Below are 22,173 nucleotides of genomic sequence, written 5' to 3'. Positions count from 1 at the left end.
ACGATGATTAATCAAGTAATAAGTCCTTTATTATGGTCTCTCTGTGCAATTTAGAATAATCAGCACCTAACACTGCAAACCCAGCAATTAACCTCGGCTATTTCTTCTACAATTATGCTTACATCTACCTACGCATTCCTGCCCCGAGTGACTCAAATGAGTTTGTACAGCAGTTCTCTCTCGAATGTGTCTCTGAATTAATGCCACGGAGGTTAGTACGAGCAGTGAGTACATTAATTAAAATCTCAAATATTAGCTGATATATAATCATTTTTCTACTGACTAATAATGCCGGAGACTTTAAATTATTACTTTTTGCCAAAACAACATCTTAGATTCGCCTCCCTCCGCAGCACAACATTTCAAGAACATCTGATAATTATGACCGTGCAGTAGTTGGAAAAATGAAGGGTCTGGGTACCATCGAACTCAGCCTGGCCGACTCCAACGATGATGATGGACATGGGAAGCTTGGCACCCTGCACACAGAGCAAAACAGAGGAAGTGAACAAAACACACAAGTACACATGTCTGCTATTCATCAAAGAAGAAGAAGCTGTGCCAGTGTCTGGGCAGTTTCATGCTCACCCATGTAGGCTACAACCACACTAAACCTTTTCTCTAGAAAACAGAGTGAGCTAGAAACAGAAACTCACAATAATGAGATTTTATGGAACATATTCACTGAAAAAATAAACATATTTCGGCTACTGCTTCCCTTATTCCAGATGTTTTGTAAGATGTAAATCCAATTGAATGCCTCCCTGCTCCTTTCTTGGGTTGCCCCCTGAAAGCTCAGTTAGTAGTAAAGAAAAAAAACAACAGCCATCTATTACTTATTTAAATACATTTCACACACATTTATAATGAAATCTATGTTCTCAGCCTGAAATGACAAAATGCGAGGCGGCAGAATGAAACATGTTTTGTATCTACAATTCCATTAAGCTGGTCAGGACAAAAAAAAAAGAAAAGAATAATTTGTCCAGAGGGAGTAGAAAGTGAAAAAGACAAACATGTTACAGCGTCTTACACCGCAGGATACGACGGCATGTGTGAGCCAGGAGAGGAGGTAGAGGGAGGAGGTGCCAGCTTCAGTCAGAACAGCAACCGTCCTCCATCACCTGCCCAGCCACTCCTAACCACACCGCAGGTCATAGAAGAGCGGGGAGTCTCTGTACTCTCTGCAAACAAAGGCAAAGTCTAAAGATGGAGAATCAATCGACGGAAGCGGCAGCAGAGCTCAACATTTATGAAATATGTGTGTGTGTGTGTGTGTGTGGGCGCTGACAAATAGCTTCGATATTACACTTTATTGACTTTTGATGGAATTGCACCGTGAGGATGTGAGGTCCTAATTGTGTTGTACAACATGTAACAAGAGCGGGAGTCTGACGTCATTCCTCGCAACTCTGTGGGGATTTACAGAGATGTGGGGGTGATTGTTAAAGTCAGCTAAATTTCAAGGATGTTACATCATCCCACTTCACAGCAGGGAATGCTCCAGGATCCTTTTCGAATTCTATGTGTTTTTCGTCCACAGAGAATTTGAACAGGATGCATGTGATGAACAAATTGACACAACAGAAGAGTCTTTTTTGAACGTTAAATTCACCAGTGCTTTTTGGGAAAATCTGCATTAAAGATTCAAATTAGATTTAAACTTTTACAACCTCCCTGTATTGAGTAAGTATGAGTATAATGTTTGACTCATAATTTCGTGATTTATGTGTTTCACTCACCTGAATTGAATGAAAGAACAATGCTATAAAACGTATATGTTAAGAATTTGAATCCTTAATTTTTAAAAAAATATCTTCCAATACACCTCTTTATTATTTTAATCTTGCTTATTTTATAACTTTTCGCTCTGTGTGTGTGTGTGTGAATATATGATCATTTTTAGTGTAGATTTAAATAATGTCAGGGTCAGTCAATGTAGTTTATTTCTGTGACTTTGTTTTTATTTCCTGTTTTATTTCGGTAGCCTTTCATTCCCTACGACCTGTCAAGTTTCCCGCTCGTGTGATTGCGTTCCCAGCCCTAATTACTTGCTTTGCTTTTACCTGTCTAATTTTCTCTTCTCCCTGCATGTGTGTATATATAGAGATGTGCTTTCCTTACCTTAGGTGCAAGATCATCTTTATACCAGTGTGAGCGTTCCAGCAATTTATTGTGTTTTTCTTGGTGAGTTTTTGATCTTTGAGTTCCATCGTTAGGGTTTTGTCATAACTTTGCCTAATCTCCTGCGTACAAAACCAGTTTTTGTCATTGAACCTTTTCCCTGTGGGTCTATTAAGCGATTCTGTGTGCCTGATAAATAAAAAGTTCCAAAAATGCACTTTTGTTAACCTCTTCTACTAATTTGTTCCTAGAATTCTAGGAAGGAATCTTCTTTTGAGCTACTAATCAGGATTCCAACACCTTAGTTAACATCAAATTCAAGAACTTATCAAAGACTTCCCTGGACCAATTCCCTCAAATTCAAGGACCAAATGTGCTGACACAGCTTAAGATGGGAGGAGGGCAACTTGTAAGAGCCGTTTCGCCCATGATGTCCACTCTCATTGATTTGCAGCACGCTCTGCATCTGAACAAGTGATTGTCCTTGGGATCCTGTCAGTCATCTTTCTTTAGTGAGACAGAGATCTTGTAATTTGCATTTCCCAAGCATCACGTCACTTTCTCTCTCTTGGTTAACGTTACTCGCTCATTGTTCTGCATGGAATCTCGACTTGACTCGACTCGACTCGATTCTGTGTTTGGGTCATAGAGGGCGCTGGTGCCAATCCCAAGTGACAGGGAAAAAAGGCAGGGTACAGCCTGGATAGATTGACAGTCCATCACAGGGCCACATAGAGACAAACAGGCCTTGCAAGGATCTCAAGGACCAGTGGGAACCCCCAGCTGATGTTACCATGCTAAAACTGTATATAACTGTTTTGATAGTTTGACTGATACTGAGGTGATTTTCTATTATTTCTGCTTGAGTGACAGTGACTGCATGGCTCCATGCTGGTGATTCTGTTGTTGTAATTTCTAGATAGATGGCAACATAAAGGCTCAATGCAAAAAGCCCTCTATTTTGTGTAATGAGTTTTCTGCAGTCATGTGTCTCCACAAAGCTCTTACCACAAGTGCAGTTATATCTCCGGCAAAAGATAAATGTGCTGTGGCAAATCAGGCAACCTCTTATTGCCACGGGGATGAAAGCAGCAGCACATCAGCACGATTATCAGTGTTCAGCACAACTCCCCCTAGTGCATGTCCACCCACGCACATGCACGCACCAACGTACATTCGCTGATGTACGTGTGTGCACGAGCGTATCGGAGACACACACACACCAGAACTTCAAATGCAACCAAAAATAACCTGGCAATCCACGATGTCCCACTTTCGCCGTCCTCCCGTCACCCTGACTGTCAGCCGAGATCCCGTCTCATGAGACGACAAAACAAAGTGTCAGTCAACACTCATTACTGCAGCGGCTTACACTGAGTGTGCTGCTTAAAGCTAAATGTCATGCATGTGCATGCTTTGATGGCTCTGTGCACTTGTATACGAGGCTGCACTCATGTATACACTCATACATAAATAGGTGGATATTATAATAAACAGTGTTTGGAGAGGCAGCTGTCTCGTTCACATGGAGATTACCTGGGTCACAGGTAATCACAGGTAATTTTAGTGCATTGGTCTAGTTGATGTATGTAACTTATGATCACCCATATATCATTTTGTCAGATGCGCCAGTATTAAATGTCAGACTTGCAGCCATAATCTTATGGGGAGCTATGGATTTGGTGTCATTGTTGTGCAAAAAGAATTAGGAAATATTTTAAATACAGGCTATTATAATAAAACTATGAAGAAAACTACAGAACTTGCGCTTTGCTCTCCCTTCTCTGTCAGTGTTTTCAGACTGATACTGTTCTGGTTCTGGCTCTGTCCTGGAGCCTTAGGACCTTGGTGCTTTCTGGCGAACCAGCCCACGTTCACACTAGCTTGGGAGGAACCAAAGTGGGAGGACGTTGCTCTGTGTTACTCCATGTTACTCAGGCAGAAGTAAACACAATGGCGGCACTTTTTCTTCATACTTCCTCTAATTCCTGCTCGTCTTCACAACTGTGAATATCACACGCCCACTGATGATGTCACTGTTCGCAAGGAAGAACCAACAACTTTTTGGTTCCAGCTGAGAACCAACTTTTCAGGTTCTGTACTAATTTTTCGGTTCAAAATTAGGAACAAAATTAGGAACTGGAACTGCTGGTGTGTTTCTGCTGTGTCCCAGCTGTTTAAAGGTTAGTCATGGTTACCATAAACGTGAATTGAATCAAACTAAGTTCAGTTAACACTGTGCGGCGATAATAGCATCAACCCAAACTGGGACCGCATTCAAACCTGATATTAACATTCATCCTGAGTGATCCCGTCACAGAAGGTCTAAATCCACCCTGAATGAGTCCATTCCAGTCCAAGGGATTTGAAGGCGTGTGTGGCCACATTCCTGAACATACATTAACTCATTTCAGTGTGAGACAAATCAGAGATTGACTCCTCAGCTGACATCCTCTGATCCACTGCAAATTATTTTTTTTTCACTCCTCAGTAAATCAAATTCCACAGGGTTTCTCTTCTAGAACCCTTACTCTTTTACATGCTTCCACTTGGTCATATCATAAAATACTAGCGCTGTCAAACGATTCAAATATTTAATGTCATAGTTAACTCGCAATTAATTGCACATTTTTATCTATTCTAAATGTCCCCTGATTTCTTTTTGTCCGATTGTTTTTTCTCATTTAAATGCTCTTATCAACATAGAAAAGTGTTGATCGGCTTGCTTTGTGCAAATGTTTTTTTTTTTTTATGGAGACAATATCTCTGTCACCCTGCATATTTTGAGTTATTCCTTTATTCCTCTTATTGTGAGAGCCGCACAATAATAAGAGAGGCTGTGCGTCACCCTGTAGTGCTGTGAATAAAGTGCCGTTCTTCAACACAGACAAAGTCCCGTGGCTTAATGTGTTGTTGCCGTAAAGAGCTAATCCGAGCTAAAGGTGCTAGCAGTCTTTGGTGGTCTCCTTCCTACGGTGCATTCATCATTACTCTCTGCTAGAGCTGCTAACCCTGTGACCATCATTGTTTGTTCATGAACCCTAACTCTTCTCGGTTTCACTGGGTCATACCTTAAAGAATGAAACATTAGTGACCATTTCTATGCAGATGACACACATTTATACCTCTGAAACGTATATATCGGCGTCATATTTGACAAACAACTACGCTTCAATAAACATATTACTTCTCACAAAGAGAGGATGTAAAAGCCCTGACAGACAAGTAGAAGATGAAACAAAGATAGAGAAAATGAAATCAAAGGCAGGAAAGGACATTGTGATAAAATGAGTATGGATATGGAGCAGCAGAGGGAGACGGAGGGATTTAGATCGGGGGGGAGGGGGGAAGAGGGAGAGAGACAGCGAAAGTCATTGTATCAGTGAGTGAGTGAGTCTCATATCTTCACAGAGAGGGAAAGGCAGTAGTGGGACCCAGGCTGTGAGCAGAGGGGGGGATGCCGAGTTATTGATGTTATATTTCTGTAGTATAGAAGATTATATTGTGATTGATAATCCCACATTTACTCTGCTACATAAGCCTGTGTTACTGCAGGGGATCGAGGGGGGTTAGAACCAAATATCTGGTTTGTGTGGAGAGCAGCCTGTGCTCAAGCTCACCAGCTTTGGGTCAAAACTATAAAAGCGCTATAATGTACACTCCAGTATCAGTCGATGCTCCCTCGATCTTCTCCAGCTGCTGCTGCTAGGCTACTTAGCAGGAAAAAAACGAGTATGTGCGCCTTACACCAGACCTAGCCTCCCTTCACTGGCTTCCTGTTGGCTTTTGCATTGATGTCAAACATGTATTTACTTACTTTTAAAGCTTTAATTGGCCTGGTGCCAACATAGGTTTCAGAATCATTAAGCTGGTATGTGTCTGCTCGACTGCTGAGATCAGCCGATGGATCCCTGCTGCTTACTCCCAAATCACAGGGTGACGAAAGGAGATCGAGTCTAAGCTATTAGAGCCTCCCCACTCTGGAACTCTGCCTATTGATCTCAGACACACATTACATCATTAGGCTCTTTTAAATTGCTTGTTAAAACCCTTGTGTTTTTTAAAAGAAAGATTTTGGATTATCAGATTTTCTTTTAGTCACCCGTTTGTTTGGTCCAAACCATCTCTGTTTTACTGCTTCCTGTTGAACACGGTCATTTTGTAACGTTGTTAAAACTTTTTGTTGTTGTCGTTATTCTGCCTCCATTTGATAGACAGAAACAATATAAAATAATTTGTATTCTGCGTCCATCTGAAAACAGGCTCTGTTGAGCAAAACTATTTGACCTGATTGAGGGAGCGTTTGTGTGTATACAGCAGCAGCACAGGGACGGGTGGGTACAAGAAGTATATCCCACCAAACTGCTTTGTGGACCTTTTCGTGGGAGCTTCTTGATGTTTTCAGTCATGCTCCAATCTCTTTGCAGTTAGCTCATTGATGCTGTTGCCTATATCTGTCTTGACATAAATCATAAATCACTTCCTGTGTGCAGCACATGAATTTTGCCAGGCAACTTAAGATTGAAAGAGATTCAATCTCAAGGGACTTCCTGGTAATACGAAGGTTAAATAACATTCTAAACACAGCTATACTGAGGAAAACAGAGAGTCATGGTGATTTTTGTGTGTATTTAGTAGTTACACACTACAGTTGCTGTATAAAAGTGTATTATTATAATCATTAGTAGTGAATGTATTAGTTTAATGTAATTCTCTTGTCATTAATTGCGGCTGCATAAGAGCTGGAGGACCTACAAAGATTCTGCACGTGCAAATGCAAACCCACAGAAGTTCACACAGTCGTGCACATTCAGGTTTCCTCTCACACCGTCTCCTGCTCTTTGTTGAATATACCCCTCAGGCATGAATAGGTATGAGGAAAGACTTATATAACCTCAGCACTGTGTCCTCCCTCACCCAGGATCGGTAGAGAGCAGCAAGGAGAAGCAGTTGTAGAGATGAGCATCAGTCAGAGTGGAAACAGTGAGACAGAGCAGCAGGCAAGATCTTAAAAGGAAGGTGTGGCTGTTCTAATGTTTTGATTAACAGTCGCAAATTCCCTTTAAATCCAGTCTGCTGGGAATTCTATGCCGGCGGCAGTTGGCTGAAGAGGAGGACGGTAGAAAAGAGCAAGAGTCCAAGGGAAAAGAAAACAGACGCACCTTCTGTTATTCAAAGCTGTGAAAGGAAAAGAGTTTTGGGCAAAGCTCAGGGGAATGAAGCACAATATTTAAAATACAAAATCAATTTTCAAGAACTATGTTCAGGGCCTTTTTCAAGTGAGATACAAACACATCTTTACCCTTTGGAGAAAGTAGAGATCGATTCACGATAAGACAACAAACATCCCTTATGCCTTGATGAAGTTTGCTGTCATTTTCAGGCACATTTATTTAAGAATGTATGAGGTTTATGAATTGATCTTGAAATTTCAAAATAGACATGACACACACTAACTTCACATAATGTCAACAACAATTATTTGTGTTATGTTTACTTGTCTCTTCCTGTATAATTTGTAAAATAACTGAATGTGAAATTGATTATGTGATGGGCTGCTCCTTAGTTTTCAGAACAGAAACTTTTGTCATCAGCGTAAGGTTGCTAGGCAAACAGGAGAGACTTTCACAACCTTTGCTTCAGTGTACAGAATAAATTCCACAGCACCATTTTCTTCAAAGGCATTTCTCTGTCTTATTTGGCATATTTTCCTTCGTAGGAAAGCCCGGAGTGTTTTTCCCTTCCCCATTCTTACATTTACGATGGCCTCTTTGGTCTGGGCCATGTCGGAGATGACGCCGTCTGTGATGATGAGGAGCACAAAGTACTGAGAGCCGTCCTGCACTGCTGCTGCGTACCTACACGCACACACGTGTACATGCACACACACACAAACATTCTGTTTAATCTCTTGAATACAAAAACAAATCTGAACAAAATAAGTATGTGGTACACCCCCCCCCCCCCCCCCACACACGCAAATTAAATAAACATTGTCTTTGTACAATCACAACAAGCCTCATGAGCACGCACTGATTCATCGGTCCAAACAATCCAGTTTAAAACAAAACCGGATTTGATTCACACCTTTGTTGAAATCTCCTCCCTGCTTCACTTGACCTATTTAAATGTAAAACACTGATGCTGATTGTGGATTCATACAGCAGTGGCTCCCTGCCACAGCTTCAAATGCGCGACTCCATTTTATTTATCAGAATGACATTTTTAATTAGAGCCCGAGCATCGGCGTAATCAGATGGAGGATTGTTTTGCCACGGCTCGACAAATGAGACGGTGAGGGAGGCAGCGTGAGGTGGGTGTGTCGTGTCAGAGGCTTGAAAAATCAAAACTCAAACAAATCGTGTCAATGTCTGCGCAGATATTTCTTAGTTTTAACTGTGAGTGATATGTAAGTATTTGTTTTTTGGCTATAGGCCTATACTCTACTCTTTTAATAGCTGTCAGCTTATCTAAATCCATATTCAAGCATTATCTTATCTGTGTCTGGAAGGACAGATAGCAGAACAATCACTCATGTGACATTTTGTCTTTGATAACTTGAATCCTGTAGACAATCTGCGATGATATTAATCTGTATGCAAAGACGGTGAATGCACAAAAACTGATTATTCCTCAACGGTTGTATGGGAAACGGTTCCGTTTATGGCCGTCTTTTGAAAAGAACCATACAGTGCATTATTTTCTCTGCACAGAAACACTGTCAAAACAAATGTGAAGGTTTAATGAGTCTTTCTGTCATTATGGGGTTTTTTCTTTTTTAAACAATATGAATAATGCATAAATCATGAAGAAAGAACAAAAACGTACAGAATTCACTTAGGGAAAATAAGTGGAAAGAGGAAATACTTATCCTAAGCATCAGGACTTTGAAAAGAGGGTGGAAAGTAATGTTTTTCGAAAGAAAGAATCACACAGACTTGGAGAAAATCATCTGCATTTCTGTTCAAAAAGGTTACGTTGTTTCGCAAGAAACAATTGGATTGATAATTACATTTTTGGATCTAGAAGGAGTGGAACTACGGCTGCTCTCCAATCTGTCCTGATGCTATTATTAATAATAAAGTCAATTAATTAATGACTTATTATGACTTAATTCTATAAAGATACTTTTTTTTTCTCTTCAGTTTGGGCCTAATATTCGATAAGATAAACACTTCTTGTCCCCGCCTACCCCTGCGCTGCTGCTGTATACAAACAAATGCTCCCTCAGACAGGTCTGATAGTATTGACTGACAGAGCTTGTTTTCCAAAACAGAGGCAGAATAATAACATAAGAAATTACTGCAGCTTTAATTTATAAACAATAATTTAAACAGTGTTATATAGTAGTTATATGTAGAATAATTATATATTATTATAATATTACTTTGCCAATTTCTCTCACCTGGCAACATGGTTCACCACAGGAGCGAAGTTAGTCGGCCCGTACAGCTGCACTGTCTTTAAACTCTGGTGATATGCCTCTAAGATGCCTTCAATACCATTGCAGTACGGATTTTCTATGTTTCCATTCTGTAGAATAGAAAAACATAATCAATTTCATGGTTTGGGTAAATATGTCTATCAAACCAAAAAAGCAGAAAGATCTTAATTAAACGCACACTGGTTTAATTTTCATGCACAAAATCAACAAATCACGCAAATTAGTTTAAGTTTTTGGATGTTGGGGATAAAAGGCATGAAACGGCCTCGATACATTTTCATGGAACAGATTAATCCGAGGTGAAATGAGAAATGAGTTGACTTCACCAGGGGAAACTCATGTGACACGCGTCCATCAGGGGGCAGTTTGGCGCCAAAACCCAGAGCAGGAAACATCTTGTCGCTGTCGTAGTCCTGAATAATCTCCCCGACTGCCTTCAGTGCCATGGCGTAGGCGTTCAGCTGGTACGGGTTCATGTAGTGCAGGGAAGTGGACTGAGAGGGGTTACCTGTTGACCCATCAATCAATCATGAGGTCACTGTGGCATAGAAGGTATAAGAGATAAGACGTGGGTACATTTTCTGCAACGACATGACAATTTGCACAGGCTATTGTTATTTCGCTGCAGTAAGTGATTACAATTAACAGGATTTCTGTCAGGTGGAGCTGTCATGTTCGGAGATGATTAATAATGAATGCTATAGCAGCAGTTTGAACCACAAGGTCAATCCATCAGCGCGGGAGGAAAGCTGGTGCTCGCAGTGAACACCTCGGAACGATGAATTAAGTGAGCATCTATAAAAGACCTTCCCTTATACGATGACACATAATGTTCATGATGATCTCTTTTTTTACGTTAAAAGTATACATGTCAGAAAACAAAAGGGAAAATCCTTTATTAATCCCAGTGTGGTTCATGCGGGTGTTGGCAGCCAAATTACACATAGTTTTGGAAGCTGTCATTGCACTAAACATATACAGGTGGCACGTATTTAATTACTTGCTATTTGAATCTGTGCTGTTTGCCTGATCAGCCTTTGTACTCACAAGGTGTAAAATGAAATAAAATAAGATTAGACAGGATTAAGATAAATCCTTATTAGAACCTATGGAGGAGAAATATGCAGTACAGCAGCACAGTATAAACTATGAAAAACTGATACTAAACTTACAAATGAAATAGTAGCTATGTAAAAAAAAAAAGAAATAGTAAGATAATAAAAAATGGAATAACATGCTTAGATAAATTGTGCATGTGGTCGACAGTGACGGTTGTACAGTCTATAAGTCTAAAAATGTAAGATATACTATTATGTAAGAATATGTAAGATCTGCATCAGAATATCTGAAATCAATGAGACTAATTTGAGTGATGCACCTAAAACAAGTGAAGCACTGTGTTTCCAAAACTCTTTAAAACAATAGAAATCCATATTTTTATTTACTGTAATGGATAATTTCTGTAATTCTGGACTTTTCTTATGCTAACAGGATGTGAACCAAAGCTCAGGATCCCACACGCTGCCCCCTGATGTCATCAAACAAGGTCTTTTGTTGTACTTTAGATTAAGATAGAGAGAAATGACATACGAATGATAAATATTTCTAAAATAAGTGTAATAAAAAAAGATTTGATAAATAACAGTATGTTGTGACCCTTCTTATGTAATATACGTGTCTGTCCCATTTGTTTGTGTGTTTTTTTTTGTTGTGTGTGAAATCAGACATCAGCCACAATCGAAAGAGCATGGCCATCTTTTCTGGTTCCCAAGCCCCCTCACACACACACACACACACACACACACACACACACACAGACACACTTTGGTGTTAGTATCCCTCACCATTAGATGCCGTGAAATCGATGGCCACCGTGAAATTGATCTGCGTCCTAGAAGAGAGGTGGAGGGAGAGGACGTGGACAAAATTGAATGACAGAGAACAACTAACAACATGCCAAGCCTCATTAAAGTGCAGTAGTCTTTCACACGAAGTGGAAAATATACACAGACACAATCGCTGAAATCCAATACCCTGTCATACAGAGTGCTGACTATAAGAGTCAACCATTTGTTAGAACATAACCAGAAAATAAAGGAAAAATATTCCCACTCAAACAATAGCGTTCCAGTGGCTGACATCAAGCCACAGTCCCAATAAAAACAAGAGCATCTTGGCAGGAAGCCGGCAGACTGGTCATATTCATAAAAAAGTGAAGATGGTGGGTAGCTGTTGTTCCCCAGGATACCAAAACAGTCGGGAGAGCATTATTCCAATATCACCAAACACTTTTTATCACTGCCATAAAAACATGATCAAAGCGAACATAGAAGTCAGAGCAATGGGAATCCATGTTGTGAAGAACAGAATCAAAACTTATTTGCTTTGGTAGCTCGTTTATTTTACATTATGTTACTGTGATGTGTTCTCTGGAGTAGGATGAGAGAAAGTTGATTAAAAAATAAAAGATGTCGCAATACTGCAGTATTACTACTGAATACTAATACTACTGATATCCGCTACGGCTGAACTCCGACGGCTTGAAACCGACACTGGTGCCATTTATTTTTGCAGAAGCTTGTCCTGCCAGCATGGTGGTTTAAACTAAAACAGCCTTCAATCAGCTTAAACATATATCCAGAGTCAAAGGTTTGATGCCCCAAACAGACCAGGAGAAGCTCATCCATGCTTTCATCTTCTGACAGGACTCCCCAAAAGGAGCATTAAACAAGTCCTTCAGAACGCTGCAGCTCGAATTTTAACCAGAACAAAAAGATCAGATCACATTATTCCAGTTTTAAAGTCTTTACACTGGCTTCCACTCACTTATAGAATAGACTTTAAAGTTCTGCTGCTCCTCACTAAGTGGTTTAGGTCCAGCATACATTAATGACATATTAAAATAATATACATCTTGTAGGGCTCTGAGATCTACTGACTCAGGTCAGATAGTCGAGTGCACAAAAGTGGAACAAACCAATGGAACTGAAATCAGCAACAAATGGATTTTTAAATGCAGGTTAAAAACACTTATTTTCTCATATGCTTATGATTAAAGTTTTTAAAGTACAATCTTCTGCACTTTACATTCTTTTGATCATTCTAGAGTAAACCATTGTTTTATGCTGCACTATCAAATTCTATGCTCCATTTTAGTCTATCTTTGGTTTTCTCTGTCTTTTATTTACGTTATAATTGGGCTGTAATTGTAAATTTTAATGTTTCCGAATTTTGAAAGTTATTTTGTCTTTAAGTAAAGCTCACTGAGTTGCCCTTGTGTATGAAACGTGGAATATACATATAAAGCTCTATAGCAGGACGCTGGTTCTTTGAATCCTAGTGTGGAACGTATTTATTGAGAACATGTCATGTTGAAAATGGCTGCAAAAGATCTATTCTGCCAGTTGCATGAGTTTTATTTGTTGAAAGTTTGTTGATACATCCAGTTCCAATGAAAAACCAACTTTCACTCCACTCAAAATACCAAAGATCACAGAATATGATGGACATGAAATCATATTTTCACATTAGCAAGGCAAACAACAAAGTCATGGTGGACTAAGACTTTTGCACGGCACCATATGATGCTATCGTTATAAACACTTTAATATTTAATATGTGATTGCCATTGTCTTCATCTGCATTCAGACAGAACGGAGTTATTACCACGAGCAGCCGATATGGCTTTCACCTCCATGTCGGTGTGAAGCAGAAGCTGCAGAAGAGCCTGGGCTTGGTAATAAGCAATTATACTGATGGAGCACTTAAGAGCAAATCATAATCCAATTTTCCCTGCTGATGAAGCACTCCCGTCTTCTTACTAATTTATGACACATGAGACGAAGCCTTTAGGGGCCTTAACGACAGCCTCTCATTAGAAACAGAGAGAGAGACAGAGGCTAAAGGATGATAATAAAATTATTGAATTCACAGTGACCTTTCGGTATGAGGTGTGGAGCGAGAATATGCCACCGTCTGACCCTGCTAACCTTAGCATTAATTAGACTTGACTTATTAATTCACAACTACTTAGTATTTCTGTCTGTATGACACTGTGGTTTGAAAGTGTATATGCGTGCTAGGAAATGAAATGTAACACCTTTTTTTCCACATTTGTAATTTAGGTTTTTCTTTATGTGTGTGTGAGCTTGTATTCATATCTTTGTGAGGTCCAACGCAAACGTACAAACCAGGGGGATGACTTGGTTTTAGCGTTAGGATTAGAATTGGGTATAGTTTAGGGTTAGCCACTTAGTTGTGATGGTTGTTGTTAGGGTAAGGGGTTAGGGGATGCATTATGTCTATGAGCTGTCCTCACTAAGATATAAAAAAACAAGCTTCTGTGTGTGTGTGTGAGACGATATTTTGACCTTATAGGGACATGTTGGCTGGTCCATTCCAGAGCAATGGAAGTGCAGGAATTGACATCGATGTCAAAAATGAGGAAGATCAAGAAATGCTAGGGCTGCCCCACATAGGACCTTAGGGCGCTTTCAAACCAGGATAGTCTGGGGGACTTGGTTCGATTGGGCAGGGAATGCCAAAAAATGGTTTGGTTCACTATCACACTGCACTTTTGTAAGTGGACCAAACCGCCACAACAACATCACGCAGTTACAACAGCTGCTGGTTTGAGGCGGTATTGACTTAAACGAGCACAGATCAGGAAGAACAAAAGAATAAGGAAGAAGAAAACCCGGCTCATCAATTGGCCAGGAACAAAAATGGAAATCCATCCCCTTCAGCTGTTTTGTTCACCGCAAAAACAAACAATGGAGCAACACAAATGTATGCAGTCTTGGGTTTTCTGTTTTTACTTTGGTGTTCAAAGTTAATTGGTTTTTCACAAGAAGCAGCCCAGTATGAGCAGTAGGCGAGGCAGTGACCTATGCTCACTTCCTCTCTTTGGTTGGCTGGATAGTCGTTTGCATTTCCCACTGTAAGCGAACCGCACCAGGGTTCACTTGCAAGTGAACTGGCAGACATGTTTTCAGGCAGACCAGAGTTTGCACCAGAGTTCAGATGAGCTTTCACACCTGCTCAAACGAAGCGGACTAGCCGAGGAAATGAACTCTGGTCCGTTTAAAGCGGACTAAACAGCTGTGGTGTGAAAGCTCCCCCTTATTTAATGAGCAAATGTGGCAGAAACCCAGTCTGGTTCATCCAGGTCTTACATAAGTGCATTGCTGATAGAAGCCGAATCCCACAAGAAACCTCCATGCATTGCAAAGCCATTTGACCTGAAAGTGAAAACCAATTAAACACAATATAACCCAGGTATAAACAGATCGTTTTGACCAGAGAGAATTGGGTATAACAAAAGTTATTTATCCTCACTTTTGCCCAGATCTTTCCAAGTTCAACCATAACAGAGGCTAATCTGATTTTGCCTGTGGAAAAAAAGCAACATTTTCTTTCACTAAAATGAATGTTTGGCGTATTGAAACACTAACTCACCTCTCCTTGGCCTTTATACAATACCACTTCACCATGACGTCATTCCAATCATTCAAATGTGAGGATTTGAAAACCTAATATGAGAGCACTGAGCTGAGGTCAGTGAAAATAGATGTTGTCGTTTTTTGTTATTGTTCAGCTCTTTTCATCTCAGTCAGCGCTCCACAGCTTTCCCCTCACTGTTGACTGAGGTAACAATTATTTTGAGCCATTTAAATCACCAAATTGTTCCTTGCCCTCTTTTGATTTCAGTGGTTTTCAAAAAAGATTAGCTTAAATCATCAATGTCCAAAGTTAAGCAGATAACAGAAGATTTTCACATGTAGGGTTTTTCATTTTTCCAAACTAAATGAATGAAATTCATTTAAAGTCAGCGAGTTGTATGAAGACAAATCAACTTACTTACAACTTACTCTGAATTAACTTCATTTGTTAAGGTTAGGTTAGAAGCAAATACATTTTTCTTCTTTTCCGTGTCCATGCAGCACAAAGCTCACACAGTTCCGAGTGGCACACCTTCTAAGCCTTCATCAATTTTCTCCATATGAGCAGAATCCACAAATGCAATAACCAGGTTTTTGATGTGTCACTCAGCAAATGTAATCTCAGAGTGAGTGGGGCAATATGATAAGGATGATTTTTTTTTCTTTCTTTTTTTTTGAAGAGGGGCCACTAAAACTTCAGGTTATTGTATCATAGATCAGTTGAAGCCAAGAACTGTCAGAAAAATCTGTCACACTTGTCAGTCCTGCCACAGCCCATAAAACCCCTGACAGTCATCCTGCTGTGGTGGGACAGTGCAGATCAAAGTGCTGCCCATCCTGCCTGGAAAGCACATTTCACCTGGGGATTGCTTGATATTCACATTTGAACCTCCTGCTCTGAAAACAACCTCAGGTTGAAGGGCTGATCTTCTCTTTGAAGACTTTTTAGCTCTTGCCAGCTTATTTGAAATCTATCTGGCAGGAGGTTCCTTCCGTGAACTTATGACATAACTAAGTCAAACAAAATCACAGTGGATAACTGATTCTGTGAAGTTTTAACCTTCATAATGTCCTCCTGATTGCCATACACATTTTGTCCTCTGGGGGCAAAAATGACCCCACCTGGTTTGACTGTTATTTAAAGCATAGTTTAAATTGTCAATCAATCCTGTGTTACACTTGTGTAATTCTGTGTCAAATTGACCCCAAGGATAACAGGAGGGTTAAGTAAAAGTGAGAAAATATGAATTTAGTTTGGTGATTTTTGTTGTTATATTTTGCCTTGATTGAATGAGTAAAACGATAAAAACTAATGAGAATTTCAAAAGCACAATAACTCTGCTCACAATATTGCATCCCATCCCCCCACAATAAAGGTTTTTAGCAGCAGCCACCACAGCATGCAATAAATAAAACAACACATATTGTCCTCGAATGAAAACCTACTGCAACATTTATGACCATAAATGTTCTCTTTGAATATGCAGATAGTGGTTTCCACTCACCCGCCTTTGATGTAATCTAAGAATGTAAACTCCGACTCCACTGAGAACGAGAGCAGGGTCACCTGAAGTGAAAGGAAAGTCAAGATTTTAATTAGATCCTGATGTTTTCCTTGTAAATACACATTTTAGGGTTCAAGCACTTGATGGTCTCTATGGGGGGTGGGGGAGGATGGGATGATTAATTCATTTTTATTGCCAGTAGATACATTTGAAGAGCAGGGGGAGACAGAGTTTTAATCATTACTTGCACAAGCCCACACTTGTATACGGGGTGTGTGGTTGTTGTCCACCGTGATCGCTCAGATTCGATGTTCTGCAGCACCATTATCCCTCATTATGTCTCATTTTCATGCCTTTCCCCTCAAAATACACAACATTCATCACCTTAAGCGTTGCTGAAAACTAGTGAATAACAACCTTTGTACTTACTTTTGACTGCACAATTAAATTAATTGGTGTGAGATAGAGAATTGATGAGGAGCATAAAATTAATTTCACACTTTCCTCTAAATCACCTGAATTAGAATTGCAATGGAGGAAAATAAGTGTGCAGCAGAAAATGAGACAGCGTCATACTCACAGTTCCAGAGTTGACATATTTCTTTTTCTTCATTTTCTTCTTGGTGTTTATTACCTAAAATCCACAATGGGAGAAACATGTAAGCTATCATTTGTAGATCATATTTTAATATTACACAGTAATAATGAATTAGGGCTGCAGCTAGTGATCATTTTCATTTAAGAGTGATCTGTCAATTATTTTCTCTATACATTGATAAATTGTTTGGTCAGAAATGGTGAAAATAAAATCAGTCAGTTTTGTCCATTGTCTACACACTAAATATTAATGTTTGCTCCCTCAATTTCTGTGTTAGACAGAAAATATTTCACATTTAAGAAGCTGGAAAATCAGATAAATCATTTTAATTTAAGAAAAAGAAATCAATGTGATAAATCAATTGTGAAAATATAAATGATTATTCAATTATTTACAATAAAGTATTCAACTGTACCAGGCTGTGCTGTTAACACATCCACTGCCCTCACTGATTACAACAAAGATGGAAATTTCAGTCTAGTAAATGACACTAATGTAAATATACTGTATCTTCACAGCTACACCACATACGTCTACGATTTAGTCACATTTTGTAGCATCATGTAAAAAAAAAACTGTAACTTTTCAATGAAACACACAAAACTTTTATATTACATTTCTTTAAATTGCTTCTCTGCTGCTGCTGTGAATAATTAGAAATCCTGTGGGTTTGACAAGAAAATTAAATTTAAATTAAACTGTTTTCTTGTTTTACTTCACTTTGTTTTTCTGTACATACATAACTTTCACACATTCAATTCATTACTTAGTTATATTTATAGTCGTATAACTTAATAAGCACAAGTTCTATGTCCATGTTTACGTTTCATGTCAAATTTAATTATTTATCAGTTGCTAATGTTGTGTTATCTCCCTAATCTCATTCCTAATTTTCTATGACTGAGTGTTACTTTCATTCTGAAGGAGCAAATGTAACACAACTTCTCCCTGGGGATTAATAAAGTATTATGGGTCTGATCTTAAGTCTGTGAAAATCCTTGTAAATAATTTAAAGTGAACAATTAATGGTGAAGACAGGCTTATGGTACAAGACATATACACTGACGTGAACAGTAATGTATCGGGGCCTCAGAACACGAGAGAAAATGTCAATCGGCGGAGACCAAAGACGTCTCAGCTCATTACCTCGATTCTTTATGCCTGCGAGGCATGAAAGTGACAGCCCCTAATTTAACATGGAGAGATGGCAATTTATCTGACACACGGAACAATCTGCTGATGCAAAAACTAAAGGGCCTTTTGGTGTCACTGGGAGGTAGAAAGGAATCAAGAGTGGCGTATAATGGAGCTGACATCTAAAAGACAGGTATTTGTCCCTCAGCTAAAGGCCACCAAACTACGGAGGCATAAGGACGTCGACATTCCAACCGATTCTTTATATTACTTATTTTACTTCAAATGGTGATCAGAACACGTATAATAACTACATTTATTGTGATTTGGTCTATTTTGAAATATAAGAGAGAAAAAACAAGAGTGATTAAGATAGGACAGAGCAGCAAGAGGCAGAAAATCCATTGGACTTAAGAAGATAATACGCCTAGACTCTATTGATTGCAAAACTATTATTATCCCAAAAATAATTCAATAACACGGTATGTATTACGACCAAAATCAAGGTGTAAGTGATGACCTTATGGCAACTTTTGAAACGTGTTATAGTGGAGCAGTGTTCAGCTATATTATGTGAGGAAAATGACTCCATAATTTGACAGCCCTACATTTTAGAGACAATTTTCCTCTGCAAGTGGGTGACATTTAGGGAGATCTCCTGATTGATGGGTTAAATCCAAAAAAATGCACCGGTGAATTTGCTTTCAATGAAGCTGGGATATTATTGGAATATATTTCATGAATTAAAATGAGGGCTGTCGGCATTAACAAAGTTATTGTAATTGATTGAGGGGGCGAACATAATGCATTATTTTTATGTTTTACCTCCGACAAGAAGGATAAGTTTTCATCATCAAGTTTGTCCTCCAGTTTGCCGAACTTCCTGTCTACAGATTTTGGCGGATCAGTGGGCAAAAGTGTAAAAAAGTCACGTCTCAATCAATTTGGTATGAGTAGGCTGGATTAGACACTCATATAAATCTCATACAGATTTGATCCATATTTTGGATTTGGCGGCAATCTACATTTAACGTGGTTCAGTCCTGTTTAACAAGTTCAGATGTGTAAATCTCAGCATCATCTTAACAGATCACGATGAATCTGCTCATGTTTATGTAAGATGGTAACAGCAATAAACGGGTACATTTCTAATCAGATCCAGAACGTCGTCTCGATCCAGGGCATCAAAGCGTTTAAGTCTTGCATTTATTGTGTTCACACATGATGTGAAGATCAGTAACTGAGTCAGGAAAAGGAAATTAATAAATGAAGCTTCTCTGAGTCACGAATCTGCCTGCATGAGTTTAGACTGTTTACATATGTTAACACTGCAGCCTGGTTTGTTCATCTGCCCAAAGCTCAAACACAGCCTGTATGAAACAGAACGTTTAGTGCAATAACATTTCTGTGTAACAAAGTAACAAAGTAACTTTCTTTGCCTCCATTTGATTCCCAATCAATCAATCAATCTATCTATCTATCTATCTATCTATCTATCTATCTATCTATCTATCTATCTATCTATCTATCTATCTATCTATCTATCTATCTATCACTAGTACAAGTACTTATCCAACTATATTACAATGTGAAAGATACTAAGCTATAATACAACTACACATAGGACACATGTGTCCAATGTCAAACTGATATAGGTGTGTTTCTAATTAGTGCACCCTGTTGTTTGCCATTATGAGACACAGTGAGCCCATGAGAAGTTTTGAGTAATAGCTATGATCTCTCTTAATTCCTGGATGGTTGTTGCCATTAATCCTGTTTCACACTAATAGCTCCATTTATATGTGTGTCAGCATGCAGGTGGTTATAGAGGTGGCATAAATCTTCAGCACATAGGCAAGGAAATAAGGAAGAGGAAATACTGCATAAAAAAACTGCATTATAAATGTATAGAGTCATTTCATTTGATGCTGTTTACTGCATAAAATAAATGTGGTTGCCGCAGGAGGATAAGGTATCCACGGGAAGGAATGCGCTACAGAGATTGGAAACAGTGCAACAGCGATGTCGAGCATCTAAATGTCACTCATGTCAGAAATGGGATCCAAGAAACTCGGCGCTCAGGGAATCTGCATCTTCGGAGTCAACAGCAACATTTGTGAAGTGTGGAATAGCTAGAACTTTACTCACCTCATACACATTGAACTGGCTCTGCCCTCGAGCTAGCTCTCGGTAGCTGGTTGTAAAATCCCCAATGAAGTCGTGACTGTGAGAAGAAACATAAACGCATAAGCAAAAAAAAAAAAAAAAACAGGGTATGTGGGGCGAAAAACAGGAAAAGTGCCAAGAAATCCTATGTTTTGTGGGTGAATATTTGAGAAAAGTTTTCCCTTGAACTTAGTTTAAGGGCCAGTATGCGACAAGTAGTAACATCTACTGGCAGAAATTGAATACACTTTCCACAAGTATTTTTGTATAAGTGTATAAACACTTGTTTGCTTGCTTGGAAAATGAAGAAAAAACATCTTAATCCCATTGCATAAACCCACAAAGAAGAAGGAGAACATGGGTACAGTTGGTGTAAGGAGGCAGACGATCCATTACAGCGACCCCGAAGAAGAAGGTTAGACTGAACGGAACTGCAGGCATGTGTCACGCATGCAGAAATGCAAAGTGCCTCTCCACAGACACTGAATGTGGAACACATGACCCAGCTCTTACGTCACTATTTACGTTGCCAATCCTTACACAGTGGCCACTGCACTGGTCTATGTGCCAATGTTTACCTGGGCAAGACACTTAAAAAAAAGCCTAACCCTGTGCTGGTAGTGTGTGAATGGGCATGAGAGTCGTGTGATAAAGACTTTATAATTACAGCCTATTTACTATTTACCATTTGTAGTTGACATGATATTTAACAGAGGCCTCCTTTACACCTGGCATTAAAATGTGTGTTCAAAATTCCAATGGTTAGGCAGTGACACTAACCTGCCATCCCGATCCCAGTCGTACACCTCCACCTTGATTGTTCTGGAAGGAAACACATGAAGAACAAGGTTAGGTCATAAAAGCAGCAGGGAAACAACCCCATCACCACATGTTCATTATCTGGTCCTGAACCATGTTGTGAAGTTTTACATCAGCAGATGGAGCTTTCACAGTTTGAGAACCCTCCAGAAAGAGAAATGGAAATCAAAACAGCGATATCTATACCAATATCTACTGTATATCTTCTCAAATGATCAAAAGCTTCAAGCTAATTACATTTTTTTCCACAATTCCTATCTCACTCCAGTAAAGATGCACAGATAAGTCACCATTCTGCCCCAGATGGAAATTGGAACTGAAGGAAAACACGTTTTGGATTCTAATTCATTTCTTTACTAAATGAGTATAACAGATATAATACGATTGAAACCCGAGTTATAATATTATAATAAGTTTTCCTAAGAAATGTATTTTGGTCTGATTTGGATGAATGAATCATCTCATAAATTCAAGATGTTTTTGAAATAAAAAAAGAGATTGACAGAGACATATTTTAGAAGGGTTATAGCAGCCATTGTTTTCCATCTTGAAAGTTATGATTGTTGATCTTGTTGATTTGTTATGATTTGAAATGATTATGTTTTTTTATTATGCCGGTGAGTTCTTTTCTGTTTTTCATTTTGATATTCCTTTTTGTTGTGTCTGTTACAGTATACACAATATACATGATTTGTATACATAAAAAAAAGAAAGAGAACAGCTGCAGTCCAGCTATTATGGCGGACTGCTGGGTATGTTTTCGTCTCATCCAGTCATGTATGTAAATGTATGTTGACAAACATTTAATTGAGCTATCTATTAAAAAGGAACAAATCCAAACAAATCCAACACAGAAAGTAGAACGCCTGAAACTCTATTAGAATTCTAGCTCGACTTCAAGATCTACAGTGGAATCTTGCACATGAGTGTTTCTCAGTAATC

General features: G+C 39.0%; 1 protein-coding gene across 3 annotated transcripts in view; it reads right to left on the bottom strand.

The window, feature by feature from the left end:
• Positions 1-22,173, bottom strand: part of cpne5b (copine Vb) — a 130,034-nt gene that overhangs the window by 4,691 nt on the left and 103,170 nt on the right. For all 3 annotated transcript variants that reach the window (XM_058631882.1, XM_058631884.1, XM_058631885.1), the window contains 9 exons: positions 21,193-21,234; positions 20,395-20,470; positions 17,095-17,148; positions 16,515-16,576; positions 11,413-11,459; positions 9,895-10,076; positions 9,530-9,657; positions 7,880-7,982; positions 422-479 (listed from right to left, as the gene is read on the bottom strand). In XM_058631882.1, the coding sequence (XP_058487865.1) occupies positions 422-479; positions 7,880-7,982; positions 9,530-9,657; positions 9,895-10,076; positions 11,413-11,459; positions 16,515-16,576; positions 17,095-17,148; positions 20,395-20,470; positions 21,193-21,234 (752 nt within the window). The remainder of the gene's footprint in view (positions 1-421; positions 480-7,879; positions 7,983-9,529; positions 9,658-9,894; positions 10,077-11,412; positions 11,460-16,514; positions 16,577-17,094; positions 17,149-20,394; positions 20,471-21,192; positions 21,235-22,173) is intronic.

Source organism: Solea solea, chromosome 6 (assembly GCF_958295425.1).
Source record: "Solea solea chromosome 6, fSolSol10.1, whole genome shotgun sequence".
Lineage (NCBI taxonomy): Eukaryota > Metazoa > Chordata > Actinopteri > Pleuronectiformes > Soleidae > Solea > Solea solea.
The sequence above is the reverse complement of the archived record's forward strand: the minus strand, read 5'-3'. Positions and strand labels throughout refer to the sequence as shown.